Source organism: Antedon mediterranea, chromosome 1, assembly GCF_964355755.1.
Source record: "Antedon mediterranea chromosome 1, ecAntMedi1.1, whole genome shotgun sequence".
In the NCBI taxonomy this organism is placed as follows: domain Eukaryota; kingdom Metazoa; phylum Echinodermata; class Crinoidea; order Comatulida; family Antedonidae; genus Antedon; species Antedon mediterranea.
In genome coordinates, this window is record NC_092670.1 from 33511781 (window position 1) to 33528642 (window position 16862).

The following is a 16862-nucleotide window of genomic DNA, read 5'->3' on the forward strand; positions in this document are numbered from 1 at the left end:
CATTAGTAGTGGTATCATTCACCTAGTGTGTCATCATTAATGTACTTTATAGAACATGGTTGCTTTATACTAAATGATAAGGTAAGTTTATTTACCAACTGTTAGTTACTGTTTAGCTATTATGTTTGTACATAACATGTGTTAGGCTTACATTTTAAGACCTTCTACTGACCTACTACTGTCTTAGAAAGGAAATGAATTTCTACTAGTCAGAGTGGAATACCATCTGTGAGGATTATAAAATAAGCCTATACCTATGATATCCCAGTTTAATATAGGCCTACTATACGTATTTTGTTTGTGCATGTGTGATGTTAAATTAGCCTACGCATGAGTTACCCGGTATTCAATTTTACATACACGGGCCTATTATAGTCGCTTCATTGTGTTTGTAAAGGTAAAGGTAAAGGTATTCATATTTGTCCTCAAGCTTTACTGGAAACTGAGGAAATTCGGATTAGGCCCTCCACGGACCCACGGAAGCCAGCAGTAATTGATAGGAATATAAAAAGGGCCCAAGCCCATCATTTGAAATCAGCAAAATATGATTTTTTATTTTTTTCAAAACACTATTGTGTGGACTTGGGAACTTCTTATATTCAGGTATTCAATTTACTTAAGATGGTTACCTATAGCCAAACTTTGACTTTGCCGATAACTAAAAAACACCAAACACCAAAATCGATCAATCACTAATAATAGGATTTGTTAAGCGTTTAGGAAACTAATCCGTGAACTTAAAAGCTACCAAATCCAGAGAAAAATCCACATAACTGCATTCCGTTCACCAGCAGTTTAAGGTGCACCGACCGACTAGTACATAACTCACAGTTATGTTAGCATCTAACTAGACTTTTCAAAAAATGGAATGTTTTCTGGCTCTGGATACGTACTCTAGTAAAGTGGTCTGTGTCGAAAAAATCCTAAAATTACATTTCTGTTTATATTTAATTTGGTACCACGATTTGTATCATCATTAAACAGTAAGGCACGTTCAATCTTTCTTTAATACACTGGGATACAAAAAAAGAAGACATTACAGCACACAATGTAAAAAAAGAAAACAAATACGTAATCAATTATCCTTCTCTGGCTGTAATTTGGTTGCCTCACGTTTATTAGCAGCAAATTTGTCCCGTTGTTTCTTAATAAATGATACTATCTGTTCTGTTTTGCATTATCTCTATGAAATACTAAATTTTCAGGACTTTGTTGTGAAAGCCCATAAATTAATATGAGTCATATTATGGTTGGTGTAATATTGATATTTTAATATAACGCGTAAACGTCTCAATTATATGGAAAGAATTAGTACCATGCTAATAAGCAAAACAAGTGTATCTTCATCAGTGTTATATTCTATCTAAAGCGTGGTTCCCACTAGCGACGCAACACAAGGACGTAACGCAACGCAAGTGAATTGACTAATCACAAGCGATGGCTTATTCGCTTGTGATTGCTAATGCCTGTTTCCCACTAGCGACGCAACGTAACGCAATCTACGCAACGTAAGAGAATTCCCTTCCAACCATTGTGTTTTCCCCCGCCTGCGTGAAATCAAACCTGCGATTTTTACAGCACTGTTGCGTCGTCGGTTTCCACTTGCGATTACGAAATACATCACTTTGCGTCGATACGTCGCTGCGTTACGTTGCGTTGCGTTCTAGTGGGAACCACGCTTAACTGTCTATAACTTCGCTTGTCATTGGTTAAAACGCTTGCGTTGCGTACGTTCTAGTTGGAACCAAGCTTTATATTCATTTATTTTGATCTGTGTGTTGTAATTACACAAATGCAAGGATGTCGATCCGTTTTAAATGTTGTTCGATGAACATTTATGCAGCAAAAACAGTTGCTGCTTAAAATACACATTCTATGGGTTTGTCATTGAAACGTTAGGAGGATATCATGTGCCCCAATAGCTGCGTCAGTGGATGATAGGCATATTCACATTTTTGGCTAGTATACAAATAATATTGAACTATTAAAACCAGCAAAACAAAAAAAAGGAGTGTAAAGATTAATGCTTTACATGACAAGGCATTAAACTAAATTGAACTGCTCGAATGAATTATAAAGCAGTATTATTTATATATGTAGGACTTATGATATCTATTAAACATTATTATATACTTATATCTACTATCTACAATCAATATATTTGTGTATTTTAAATTCTTAAATTCATAGGTCTTGAATTACGCCATGTCTAACCAATTAGTAGATGAATAAAATCTGATATTCTCTTCTCTTCAGAACAAATTAAAATCAAAATGCTGAACTTCGAAAACTATGAAAGTACTGAAGAAGAACTATTGATTCTTGAAAACAGAAATTACAAATCGTGTTCCGAAGTGAATGACAATGTGATCAAAGAGAATGGCATTCTTGTTAAAGAAGAAAAAACAAATTATGTGTACACACGAGAACAGAAAGTTTTATTCATATGCATTGCTCTTTCAAATTTGTTTCAGTACATCTCATGGTCTGTCCTTGCACCGTTCTTTCCAACCGAGGTAGGCCTACTTGTTGTCTTCCTTCTCTACTTTGTAATTGTGTAAATATGATAAATATATTTCTTAATGCACAAAGCTTCTATGCGGTTCACATTATTGCCAGGCAATTTTTTTTATCAAGTCAAAATGGAAACATACTTCCATGATGCAGCTAGTAAACTATAAAATATACATTTACGTATGGGAATATGTTGGTAAATCGCGCCTTTGCTTGCGTACCATCTAGTCAGCGCAATTATGTTTTGACCTTATACCAGGTACCATGTGTACACACACGAAAGTAACGTTTTTTACCCAAGGATACGAGACGAGCGTCGGCAATGGTCTAACATATTTTTGGGAAAGTGTGTAGAGTTCACCTTCTCAGAGAACTACTATATTTTGTTCTTGCATCAGTACTTCCTTGTATGTAGCTAATAATAAATGTTGTAGATCAATATTATAATTACGTTTATTATAGAAGGCCTACCCTCCACTCCATTCCCTATGCCTTTGTGGGGATATGGTGCTAGTTTTGGTCATTGTGTCCATAAACAGGTTGATTCTATAGCAGTTTGCCTGAACAGCAGCACTACCTTCATTTGTTGGGGGTTAGCATTGGACATTTTAACATTTTTTTTCCAATCGCAAAATTTGACCTAATACAACATCTTCAACTTTTTAAAATGTATCCTTGATTTTTTCAGAATTGTTCATTTTCTTTCCATGTTTAAAATTGTTTTAATCATTTACAGCACAAATATTTTTTTTAATTCATTTCTTTTTATCGATACTATTATTATAATTTTAAATTTGTAATGTCATAATGTCATTTGAATTATACATATACATATATTGTAAAAACATTAACATAATATATGATTTGACAAAAGGCCGAATAAGAAGCTTTCGCGCCGCTTGAATTGTTATTCTCTTATTTTAGTCACTTTTAATGTTCTCAAACACTGCAATACAGAGAGTTGTATACATGTGTAGGCCAATGTATTTGATATTCATATTTTAAAATTCGTTTTCTGTTTAGGCAGCTAGGTTGGATGCCTCACCCACTCAAGTTGGATTGATTTTCGGCATTTATTCCTTAGTACAATGTTTGTCTTCACCTGTATTTGGAAAATTTGTAAGTAATTTAGTTTAAATCTATTCATTAAAAGACGCTTGCTATATAAAACTTCAAAATAAATCTAAGCCTAAATGATGTTACACAAAAAGATCAACAGTTCGAAACCATAAAGGAACCATTCATTCATGAAGACCTATTTCCTATTATTTCGGATAGTACATTGACATAAAACAAGGCCAACAGCCATAAGTCGCGTGCTAAAACGCATAGTGATACCGGATCGACAGAAAGACCGACAGACCGACCGACCGACCGACATAGTGAACTATAGATTCGCGTCCACGCGACTAAAAATATTCTTTCACAATCACAACCTAAACACAAACGCTGACTAAGTAGGATTGTGGAAGTACATTACATATTAAACCATTCCAACTGTCATTAATTCTGTTTTTAGTCGATTGCAAACGCGACTCTATCGGTTGGTCGGTTGGTTTGTCGATCGGTCGGTCTGTCGGTCGGTAAACACTTACTCAAATTTGCGCACGCAATTGCAGCCGGCCATGTATTGTAAATGGCCTTGTTAAAACTATGAATGGAGTTCCTCAAATATTTATAACAAGCCCATCATACACATGGCTGCAGTCGCGTGCTTAAATTTGAGCTAGTGTTTACCGACCGACTAACCAACAGACCAACCGACCGACCGACATAGTGAGCTGTAGAGTCGCGTTTGCATGCGACTAAAAAGAGGGAATGTTATTCGGTGACAAACATCATGCTTGCGCTATTGTACCATATAGCTTCAGTTTTGTAGCATGTTATTAAAGAATATTCTAAAGAATTATATTATTACTATTATTATTATTATTATATTATTTTAATAATTAACTCATTTGTCTTGAAAATACAGTATGGTTCGATGGTAATGTATAGTAATAATGTGGTAATCACGATAATATAATAACCATCTGTCTACCAGCTTAATACAAATAGTATAATGCCGTAAAAAAACAGTAGTACAATTATTTATTTGCAATTATATCAAAGACAATACATGTGTGTATGTTGTCTTATTTTTATCGTAAATTGTAAAATTAATAAATACGCAGTATGTATAAAAATAAAGGTAATTATAAATTATTAATTAATATTAGCCATCTGTGTACCGGCTTTATAGAAATTTATAGTGTGTTTTAAAATAAATTTATGAAATGTTATCAACCGTAGAAAAAATTATTTTGCAAGATATAAAATTAAAATCCTATCATTTTTAACCCACACATCTATACTTACGCACATAAAAGGTAAATAAAAAAACAGTATGAAAACATTTCCATTCTTATTTAATATATAAATATGCGTTCAAGATATTTCTGTGACTTTTACTGGGCAAAATAGAATGTTGTCACCAAGTATAGTAATTTTTTTGTTTGTCTGTTAGCACGATAGCGCCTACAATTTTCAACACCTTTATCAATAAAATCATCGACATTGGAGTCCGTGGGTCAATCGTCCATTGGACTTGCAGCTTCCTCAGCTGCAGAGAACAATGTAGAATATAACAACTCCCTATCAAGTGCTATGACGTTAAAAGCTGGTGTCCCCAGGGGACTAAACTTTGCCCCATTGTATTTCAAATCATGATCAATGATGCTGTTAAGGGTACTAAAACGAAATCCTTAAAATAAGTTGATGACTTATCTGTTTATGAAAATCGTAATATAACACAACCAGGTCACTTGCAGCATGATCTTAATAAGTTTCATGACTTATAAGGAATAATATGGACCTGAATCCTGTTAAATGCCAAGCACTACAAATATGTTTTAGTAAAAGGAATATTCCTGAAGATAAAATTTATATCGGGGGTAACGAACTAGCATTTTTCGCACATGCTAAAATAACTTCGTCACGTTACAAAATAACTTAAAATAGGATATTGGGTATATTGTCCTCAAGGCTAATAGGAGGTGTTTTTTTTAAGGAGTTTAACAAATTTGGCTTCAACCCTTATGAACTAGGCTCTGTCCACTGTGTAGACCCCTACTTGAATATGCCGATGTCGTATGGCACCACGGCTTAATCAAATACCTTAGCAACTCTGTCGAATCAGTCCAACGTAGAGCATGCCGTACTATATTGGGAAGGGATTTTAGTTCGTATGACAAAGCTCTAAAGGTCTCTAACATCTCATCCCTCACTGATAGAAGAATAACTCACAGTCTCAATTTTGCCAAGGGAATATCTGAGACTGCTGATCTTTTACCGTTGACACGGTTTGAAAGTCATGGTAGGTTGCTCCGTAACAGTAACAAAATTTCACAATACTATCCAGAACCGCCCGTTTCATAACAGTCCAATCCCTGATATTCGCCTGCTTACCGCTTGATTAACACTCTTCTTTGTATAATTTATAATTGTGTATGTTGCAAATTGTGTATATTTGTATTGGTCTGACGGTAGCTGCATGTAAAAGTTACACACAATTTGGCCTTTGGCCACTAGTGGTATCTTGTTGCATGTCTGTTTTTGGTTTGTCTCTTTTTAATGTTTTATATGAAATAAAAAAATAATAATAATGTTTCGGTGTAAATATATATATAATGTATATACAGAACTTGCCTATTGAAATTCAAGAAAATCGGTTCATTATTAACTTCACAAATAAAAAACGGACACATTTGTATTCTTTTTACGAAATATAACATGGTGCATAACATGCATCCTCTGTGGCAATATTTAGCCAAGTACTTCACTCAGTTTCTGATTGCTTTAATTTATTGTTTTAAATTATTTTCTAGCTTCCAGTGATTGGTGCTCGATTTATGTACATTGCTGGTTACTTCCTGACTGCAGGATGCAACATTGTATTTGGGTAAATGCGTATTCATTATGCAAGGATGTTTTTAAAATAATAAAATACTAAATGTCTGACAGTTGACAGAAAGTGAACAAAAAGTAGTATTCCCCAAGCACAAACCTGACTAAAATGGACATAAAACAGAATATAGTTGACCTTATTAATTAATTACTCATGACATAAGATGAGTGGTGGCAGCAAGGTTTCACCTTAGTGGAGGCTGGTGTGGAAGTTCCTAAACGCATTTCCAAGTGTTTAATACATTATGCAGTCACTAGAACCAAGTTGCATGTTTTCATTTCTCGAATTAAACAAATTATGGCAACATATTGTACATCATTCAACATTTAACATGTATTCATTTAGATTTTTAGATAAACTTGATCCGGGTTTTGAATTTGTAATATTCTGTGCAGTTACAAGGTCTTTGGAAGCGTTAGGTACTGCTGCCGTCGTGACGGCTGGAATGTCACTCATTGCTAATAAGTTCCCAGATGCAATTGGTCAAGTAATGGTAAGGAAAAAGAAATTACAATTAAAATTCTTGGATACAACCTTTTGAGGAGGTATATCAGAGAATTAATATTTCTATATGTATGTATTATTACAATATTTCTTTTTCCAGGGGACTGTGGAAGTTTTTGTTGGAGTTGGGTTGATGATAGGTCCATTTATAGGTGGCGTCCTTTATGAAGTAAGTTCTGTATTAATTACAGAAATATTTAAAGTCATGTGTTCATACCAAAGTAATTTTATGTTACTGTAATACATTATACAACTCTCCACAAACATAACATAATAGAAAACTGACTCCTAATAATGAGAGGCAAACTGCACTACGTTATTTAAACATAATCAGTAAATCTATTGATTTCCACAAATATATTGAGGTTGTAAATGTTGTGTCAGGGTCATACAACTTTGTTCTGTGTTACATTCCTAACTTGTTGAAAAGGATAAGGCTACGCCACACTCTATATTAATAATAATAGTAATAATGTCTTTTTGTTATAGATAGGAGGGTACACTTTACCGTTTGCTGTTTTAGGTGGAGTAATGCTTCTGCATTCTTTTCTACTACTATTTATTTTACCATTGGATGATGGTATGTTTATGTACTATTAATTGCTTTTTTTTCTAAAATGTTGTTTTTATTAATTTTGTAGTATCAGCAAATTTCTGTTGTATTAGCATATTATGGTGATAGTTCCATCAATCAAAGCTGTCAAAATATGCTTTATATAATAGCAAGTAGAATGTGTTTATCAAATCTCTAAATGTTTTAAATATCATTTCTAACTTCAGAAAATATACGCACAAAAAGTGGCTCATACCTTTGGCTTTTAAGTATACCTGGAACTTGGGTTGCTACCTCTGCCGCATTTATTGGAGCAGCCTCAGTGACATTTTTAGATCCTACATTATCACCTGAGTTAGAAAAGGTAAGTACAGTATTTTTGAAAAATAAGATAGTTAAAGACTGCAAAAATACTGTCCTGATTGTAAAACATTGAGTTTACGCAGATCCAAGACTCCTGATGTTTTGTTTGTTTTTGTTTGGTTGGATCGTATTGTAAGAGAGGGTATAGGAAGGGTTTATTTAACAAGACCAACAGCCATAAGTCGCGTGCTAAAACGCATAGTGATACCGGACCGACGGACCGACAGACAGACCGACCGACCAACATAGTGAACTATAGAGTCGCGTCCACGCGACTAAAAATAGTAATCTATTCTTGTAGCTAAATTGAGGTGAGTTAGCCGGGTGGATCTTGGATACGTTTACTGTATAAAATCATCGCAACTCATGTTATCAAGATATGCTAAAACTACTTTATTTTAATTTCCTTTATTAACCCGAGTATAATGCTCATATGCAAATACGCCTACATTGATTTACATGACAAGTGGTCATGTGGATGTAGACCAAACAACTAATTGTTATTCTTTTAACTCAAAAGGTAATGTGTTAATCTTGAAGTCAGTAATCTTTATTTTATCTCTCCCTTTTTATTTGTCTTTATAGTTTAATTTAACACCGATTCAAGTTGGCCTTGTGTTCTTGTTGATGGGTGTATCATATGGTATTACGGCTCCTATATTTGGATGGCTATCTGACAAATATAACATTTCACGATTACTTATCATTTTTGGATGTTTTCTATCCTGTGTTGGTTATCTCACACTTGGACCATGGCTTCCTTTACATATTCCCCAGTAAGATATTATTTATATAATGTTTATCTATATATAAATTTACGTAAGGGCAAAATTCGGTAAATCGTGCCTTACTTCTATAATTTTTACTCGATGGTATATAAAGTTGGTTCGTACTTTCGGTACTGATTTTAACCACCTGATGTAACCCTGTTTACTAATTAAATTAAGTTAGATAATAAGTTATTGACGGTTAAAACGAATTTAGGTTCCAAGATTTGCCCCAAATAGGGGTGTTTTCCGACCGTGGTATACACTGTATAATGGATGTCCGTCTTGAAAAATACCCGCCACAAAAATGCGAGGAGGCTTCGCATTTTCCTATCTCCTCCTACGATAATTGTTTTTAATAGCTGAAAACCGGTTGAACAGCTAGAGTACACCATCATAATGTTGAAGACAGGCCGATTTTCTTTAAAAAATACTATTTTGATAGATTTAATATACGATTATACAAATCTATTGATTTGCGATGAATGGAACATCCCAATCTCTCAGTCTGCCAGAGTTTGGTTTAACACAAGTACTGTAGGTAAATTTATGAGCCCTTGGTTTAACACATACGATAGGTAAATATATGGGCCCTTTGAGAATAAACTTGCGAGATTGTGGATAGGCTCTACTGTTAGATATATAAACACATTATTATATACAAATAAACTTTATACTGACAGTTCTTTCTCAACGTTTGTATTAATTAATAATTACCAAATATAAACGTCGTAGTGGTGTATCGTGACATGGTACTTTAATATTTCAATCGATTATGACAGTGACAGTTTTAACTAAACTAAATAAAGAATGTTCTCTAATATAATTAGGAATCTCTTGCCATACACGGGGAAAATTAGTGTACAATGAATATTTAAAATAAATAAATAAATAAATAAAATAAAAAAAGTATTAAATCGCAAATGTTTTACTGTATTTAGAGGTATATTATTTATAGGCCTATAAAACATGAACAAAATATTTCGTTACTGAGTGGATAAAGAATATATTTAAAAATTGTTCCTCTTTGTACCTATCCGCTTTCCCATCCCTCAACCCTAATGTTACATACAAAACACAAATTGGGTTTCTCTAAATGAGTCCAAATCAAAAACTTGGACTCATTTTGTGATAAGTTTCTCCTTCGGAAGTAATTCCCAGGGTGCTAATTTTAGTTGACTACATAAATCATCGTGTCAATTTATTCGTTTCTGTAAACGACAATGTATAGGCCTATAGTCCTGCGGTACGTACATTTGAAATCGCCAGTTTTGTTACGCTGAAATTACTGTGTATTCGAGAACCATCTGTGGGCACGACCTAGATGGTACGCGAGCGAAGCGAGCGTACCATCTAGTTTTATAAATTAATGGTAGTTTGTATAGGCCTATTGTAAATAAAAAATAAAGTAGTTAATATAATCATACCGCCAATTTCACCAATTGAGTGTGTACAGTATTGCTTAGTATAGGCTTATGCTTAAAATGTAGACTACACACAGGGAGATGCCCTGACTACACACGTACACACGTCGCTGTATATGAATGTTTCAGTTTAAGTTTTGTAAGACAATTATACCCCATGGTGGGCTTATATTGGAGACATTTACATGTAGCTACCCTATAATTTGTGTTTTTTCAACAATTTTACTATTTATTACTACATGATGCACAGAGGTTCTTGACTGGTTTTATACAGGCTAATGATTTCCAGTAGACCTATAATTAATTAAAAGTATAAAGATCCTGTTTAATACAAACTTTGTTATACATATATACAGCTCAGTAGCCACTATGTGCGTTGGCATAATAGTACTAAACGTAGCCTTTGGGTCTGCTATAACTCCAACATACCAGGATTACCTAGGTACTGTGACATTTAATGGTATGCCAGACAACATGTCAACATATGGAGTAGTATCTGGAATGTTCATGTGCGCATATTCATTAGGGTAAGTGACTTGACTCTTGTTCAGTAGTGGGAAAAGAATGCAGGCTGGTGTACAGTATGCTGTTTCTATCAATCTTAAAGTTTGTCACACCAGGCCTACAGTATATGACTTATTGATTCTAGTTGTTTTATTTCGTTTTTTTATTAACTGGAAGTTTATGAAAATACTATTTGTCTTAGTCTCACATCCACCGATGTTAATTAAAGTGCGTCCAAAGTTAACATGCTCCGTGAGAGCAGGTTAAAATGTCTAAAAGAGACAGCCAGCATCTAGCTGCATGAATCAGACTATACTATTCATAACTATGTGGCAGGCCTATGTTGTTGGAAATATTCATTGACATTGTAAGATAATTTCCAAATGTGTAGGCTGATTTGGACTGGGAAGTTGGAATTTAGAAAATCTGATCAGCATCACAACCATTGTTTTGCTGGTCGGTTCAGTTTATTGAAAGCAGAAAATTGTGCCTATTTCTTTTTGCTTGCCAGAGGCAAAATTCTTCTGGCTTAGTGCCCAGTTACCAAAGCCTACACACTTGAGATCAGAATTTAATTTTGATAGTATTTGTTCTTTAGGTCATTTACTGGACCATTTCTAGGAGGCTTGTTAGTTGAAAATCTTAATTTTGGAACGGCATCTTCATTGTTGGGGTTTCTAAACTTCATTTTTGCTGTTGTAATGTTGATCTTCTCTTTATTCGAATACAGATTTGGAAAAGGGTAAGTAAATATTATATTATTAAATATTGTGTCAATCCTGTTGCATAAAAATTTGGATTTTGTTTTTACTTAATAAATTTGTCTTTTGTTAGGAGAAGAAAAATGATATATACCTCAAGATTTAATCATAGGACAGATGGAGGTCAATATCAAGAAATAACATATTGTGCTCAATAAACAGATCGCAGACGAAGTAGAGCAAAATCAGGAATTGAACTAAGTGATAGTTCTGCTACTAGTTTCTAGTTACTCGTTAACTCCCTAAAATCTCGTCATTATGGTTACGTATTACTCGACGGTTGTTAACTTTCTGAAATCTCCTCTTATAGTCCTTTAAACAAGTAAAACCAGGAATTGAACCACTTATGACATTGCTAAAAGTATAATAATTGTGTTAATCGTTTTTAACTTTCGGAAATCTTGTCATTATAGTTCTTTGTCGAAATTCCACCCCGAAAAAATCCCTGTGCTATAAGATGGTGGAAAAGATCAAAACCAGTAATTAAACCAGTTCCACTGATAGAGCCTATCTTGCTATCTCACTTTATACGAGAATCAGATATGTAACAGGATCCATATCTTCTGGAAGATGTACTTTTAATCTTCCTCAGTGATAATATAATTTATTACATAGCCTATAACTGAACATAAAAGGTTAAAATATATTTTCTTATATTAGATAAGAATTTTTTTAGTAATTTTAATTTTGATGATCAAGGTGCGCTGAAAAATACAGTTTATTTATGAATAATTATAGGCCTATTATATAAGTTTTATTCATTAAATAAAATATTGATGTAAACCTTGTATTCAAGAAGCACATTGTTTTAATTGCGTTTTCTCTTATTTTTACGTTTTTCATTGATTTTTACGATGTGCAGCTTTACTTTAAATGGTCGTCTCAATATAAATACGAAAAAGATATGCATCTCTAGTTGTGTTTTTTTAATTCTTTTACGAAATGTCAACACATGAAACAGGTCCTGTAAGTCATCTTGACATTTGTTTCACTTTTACCTTTTAGCTAGAAATCTTGAATGAGCTTATTAGCAAACTTACAATTAGTCAAACTTAATGTAATTAATATAAAGAAATTGAACTGTTGTGCCAGGGCGTGTGCTTTTGTAATTGCTACTTAAGCCTATTTTCCACTAGGCAAATTGTTGGCGCGAATCTAACGTTTCGAAGAGAACAAAATCGCCTACTCTCTTTCAACTACATGAGCGAATATCTGCGACGTTCAAGTTTCTCGCGTGGTTGCTGAGCATTTCGATTCGCATGAGTGCTCATGAAAGCGTCATAGCTCATTCCCTGAGCTCTGATTGGTTGCGCAATATTTCGCTTTGCAAAAAGTAGAAACAATTCGAACTATACCCCTTTCATACCAAAAGCAAAACTCCGGAGACACTCCGGAGACACCCCGGAGTTGACGCCCCGCTGTTTGGTGTGAAAGGTAAAATCAAGCAACTCCGGAGTTTAAAACTGCGGGGTTGAACAGCTGAACATTCTCCGGAGAGCGAACTGCGGGGACACCCCGGTGTTTTGGTGTGAAAGGTACCAACATCAAACTCCGGAGTGTTTCGGGTCAAAAGGTTATCCTCGCAATCAATTATTTATTTAGTTTTATTTTAAAACACTATAAATATTTGTAAAAAATATATAGCGGGTCTAGAAAATAATAAGTAGTATAAATAAAACATTATATTACTTCTGAGACTTTTGAAAGTAATTATTAAATTTAAAATATTATTAATTAAAATGATTCTAATGATCGTCGCTATGTAAACAAACAAAATAGAGGGCGACATTTGCAATTTTATTTTATAAACCCCGGTGTTGCTAGGTTGGTGTGAAAGGGGTATCTCCGGAGTTTCTCGACGTTTTGAATGGTCATAAACCCCGGGGTGTCTCCGGAGACACTCCGAAGTTTTGGTGTGAAAGGGGTACTAGTAAATTTCGCTGAAGCGAAAAATCAAAGGAACTAGAATTCGTCAAAGGAGGGAATGACAGACAGAAACTCGAATACGCACGCGCATAGCATGACGCTTTCGATTCGCGCGAACAAATTCACCTAGGGAAAAATCGGCTTTATGTCGAATCAATTCGTTTTTTGTAACTGCGTAAGCTAAGAAATATGTTAGCTTTCTGGTCGTCGTTACTTACAAGGTTGGGCCCTGGGGAACTTTAATTGAATGCCTGCCAAACTAATAGCCTTTCTAGTTTAATTCAGAGGCACATGGAGCTTCTGCTAGAAGACAGAAAAAATGTTTTGACTTGTCAAAAAGGTTTTTGAATAACAAACATTAGGACTGAAACTTACAATTTTCATCATTCACAAAACAATTTTGAAACGAATTGGTTTATTTGTATTAAATGTGAGTACAAGTTTGTTACATTTCGTTAATATTTTCATACAATAATCTAGTTATAATTGTATAATTTATTTTTGGAATGCTCTTTTTAGAACTACTGTATTTGATTCAGGTACAATAAAAATGAGTCAATAAAACACAAGTACATGTTGTTTATTTAGAAGAACAGTTCTACAAAATAGTCATATTAGTATAGGCTGGTATGTCGTTTATATGAATGTCGTGTATATTTTTTGTTAAAAGCAAACTTTGACTTTATTTTATATCTTGATAATATAAGGAATGAAAAAAAATATGTTGCCATTTTTTCAAAAGACATTTAAAGGACCAAATTCAAGATGGCCGCCAACATTCAAATAACCCTATTAAAAATCAGAATATCATCAATAATACAAATTATAAATATGGAACAAGTCCGTTTTGATGGTATTACTGTACCCATTATACAATCCTAACTATGTAAAGCGATAATCTGTCGGCCATCTTGGATTTCAAAATGGCCGCCACTAAAAATTAAATTCTTTAAATAATTTTTTTTAAATATGTGTGCATAAATTGTTGTTTGTACACAATGTTCTAAAATTGTCACTTCTCACAGGATTGTAAATTGTAAATATAAGGCTAAAGTTGTCAATGTCCTCTATAACAATAATACCCCACTATGACTATAAAATTAAATAATCGTTCAAAGTTGGAGTTGCAAAAGTATGGAACAAATTAACAATTTATATCAAATATTCAACAACAATTACGTCTAACTAGAGGGTTAGACATCTTGTTCGCTCGCTCCCCTCTAGGAAGTGTAAACTAAGGTTCTCGGAAGGATAATGACTCGGGTAAAAAGGTTTTAGAAGGACGTTCTCCTTGTACGTTTTCTGTCGGTTACCATTATTGAAAATGCTTGACATTCGAAAAACTAAACCTACTCTGTTTCACAGTGTCTTAGATGATTAATAACATTTTAAAGTATAGTGTTTATTGTTTTATAGGGATGTGGGGAGGCAGAGTTCATTTGAGGGAGTTGCTTATTCGAGGGATTTTTTAGTCTTAATAATATCGTAACATTTATAATCAAATAAAATCCTCTAATAGATATGAAAAGTGGTAAAAAATTATAACAAATGCTTGGTAAATTATAGTTAACAGTGTAATGAATTCTATTATAAATAGTATATACAATATTGTGTGTATAATTAATGTGGATGGGCGTTTATTAGATAGTTGGGTAGGTGGGGGGAGGGGGTGTAGGCGATTATTATTCAAAGTGTTTTATTGGGGAGGCGTTTATTCAAATAAATACCATCATAATACATTATTTAATTTAAACATCTTTTGAAACTAACTTCCGCGACAGTGTAGGCCGTTTCGGCCCAAGAAGGAAGATGTTTTAGACGGCTTGCAATATGGGCCCTAATGGGACACAGATAGCCTACAGTTATTCCTGCCAGCTTACTCAATAAAACTCGGCTATCGGGATTTTATTTTTTAACTACTGTACCTTCACACGCGTGGTTTAATCCGAAAATAAACAAAAAACTAAAATAGCTAATAGCCACTAACGACCAACTTTACTGAAACCAGGTAGTTGCAAGGTGAACCTGTGAACTCATCGTGAACCCGGAAATTACTTTGACCGCGTACAATTGAAATTGAGTTGAAAATCTACCGATGAATCAGAAATTTTGTTTTAAAACTCTTTATAATATATTCCTAAGATAGAAATATGGAAAAATATCGTAATAGTGAAAACTGTTTTACATTTCGCGGTACACCTGAGATAGTTCAGGTAGGTATCCAAGGCAGAAATTTGTTCCAAAGTTTTTCCATTGTGCTCGCCTATGTCAGAATTAACCATAATTTATATATAGATTCTAAATTACAGATCTCATTTCTTTTCATGAAACTGAAACTTAACAGGAGACAGGACCACAATATAAAACAAGTGCATTTATACCTTATTGTGAAATCCTGTATAAATATGTTAAATAATAAATGCGTTATTGCTATGTAATTCAATGTCTGAACCTTCAGAGCCATAGTCACCAGTATGGTTGGTAAGTTTCAACCTATCAACTTTTGGCAGAAGCTTGAAGAAAATACAGATAAAGCTCTGCCTATAAATAACCTTGTAAATGAATGAACTCCTACTTCTCATCTTCTACAATCTCAACCAATTTCATTAGATATGTACCCCCTACAGACAGACCAGCATTATACACTGGTTTGATGAGTGCACATGGTTGTGGTATAAAAACCCATGTACTAGGGAAAGACAAGAATGCCTGGTGATGACTCTTACCCGAGATGAGTGGAGGTGGAAAGAAATGACATCAAAAAGCAATTATTATGTCGACCCGGTGAACTATATGGCTTTTGGTTGGACATGTAACATTGTGAAAATAGTGTTGAGGCAAGTGCTTTTTTTGAAACTGAACTTGTATTACCTATACAACTAGTGACACAAATCGGGACAAAAATATCTTAAATGGAAAACATCTGTAAAGGACAAAAGAACACTAATTCTGCTTTCTCTCTACAACTTGCTTCTACAAATGCAGACGGAGAAAGAGATTCTAAGTTAAGTATCATTTTGTTTGAAAGAGGCTGATCATAAAGATATTAACTTGAATACAGAGAGTCGACGAAATCTAAATGATGTGGTTAAACTATATCCCTATATACAGTATGGTATGTATATGAGAGGACATGTATGTGTGAGACTTGCTGGATTTACATCAATTGATCAGGGTCATTGAGCGTGGTATCATTGGAATAACATAAATTAATGATTTCATCAGAGCTGGCAAATTTAGTTTACATTTAAAGAGAGATGATATCCCGATTAATGAAGAATGCTGCAATTCGCACAAAGGTGTTTGTTGGCCATGGCATGATGAAATTGGACAGAAAATGTTTGAGGCATTGGTAAAAGTCTTGTAGAAGGCAAACTGTCTATATGGGATCCTAAGAAAACGACGAATATTGGCAAAAAATATATATGACGGTGAATACAGGTGACAAACTTATCAAAGTAAAAGAAGACTCCTATAGAGATTATTTGCCGGTGAAATGAGGTATTTCAGTTATTTTGCCAATTTGTTTCTGAACAAGGTCTGTGGAAGTTTGATGGATACAGCAGTAGAGAACGAAGGAAGGTCAACTTACTGTATCGC

At 34.0% G+C, this 16862-nt stretch overlaps 1 protein-coding gene across 1 annotated transcript; it reads left to right on the top strand.

Annotated features, from left to right (window-relative positions):
- Positions 1-12073, top strand: LOC140041266 (MFS-type transporter SLC18B1-like). The gene is made up of 12 exons (XM_072087657.1): positions 1-81; positions 2257-2516; positions 3538-3633; positions 6381-6454; positions 6806-6953; positions 7065-7133; positions 7454-7544; positions 7745-7881; positions 8466-8656; positions 10428-10598; positions 11174-11317; positions 11410-12073. Exons 2-12 carry the CDS (start codon positions 2274-2276, stop codon positions 11492-11494), a joined length of 1449 nt encoding a protein of 482 aa, XP_071943758.1. The 5' UTR covers positions 1-81; positions 2257-2273; the 3' UTR covers positions 11495-12073.
- Positions 12074-16862: the final 4789 nt, after the last annotated feature.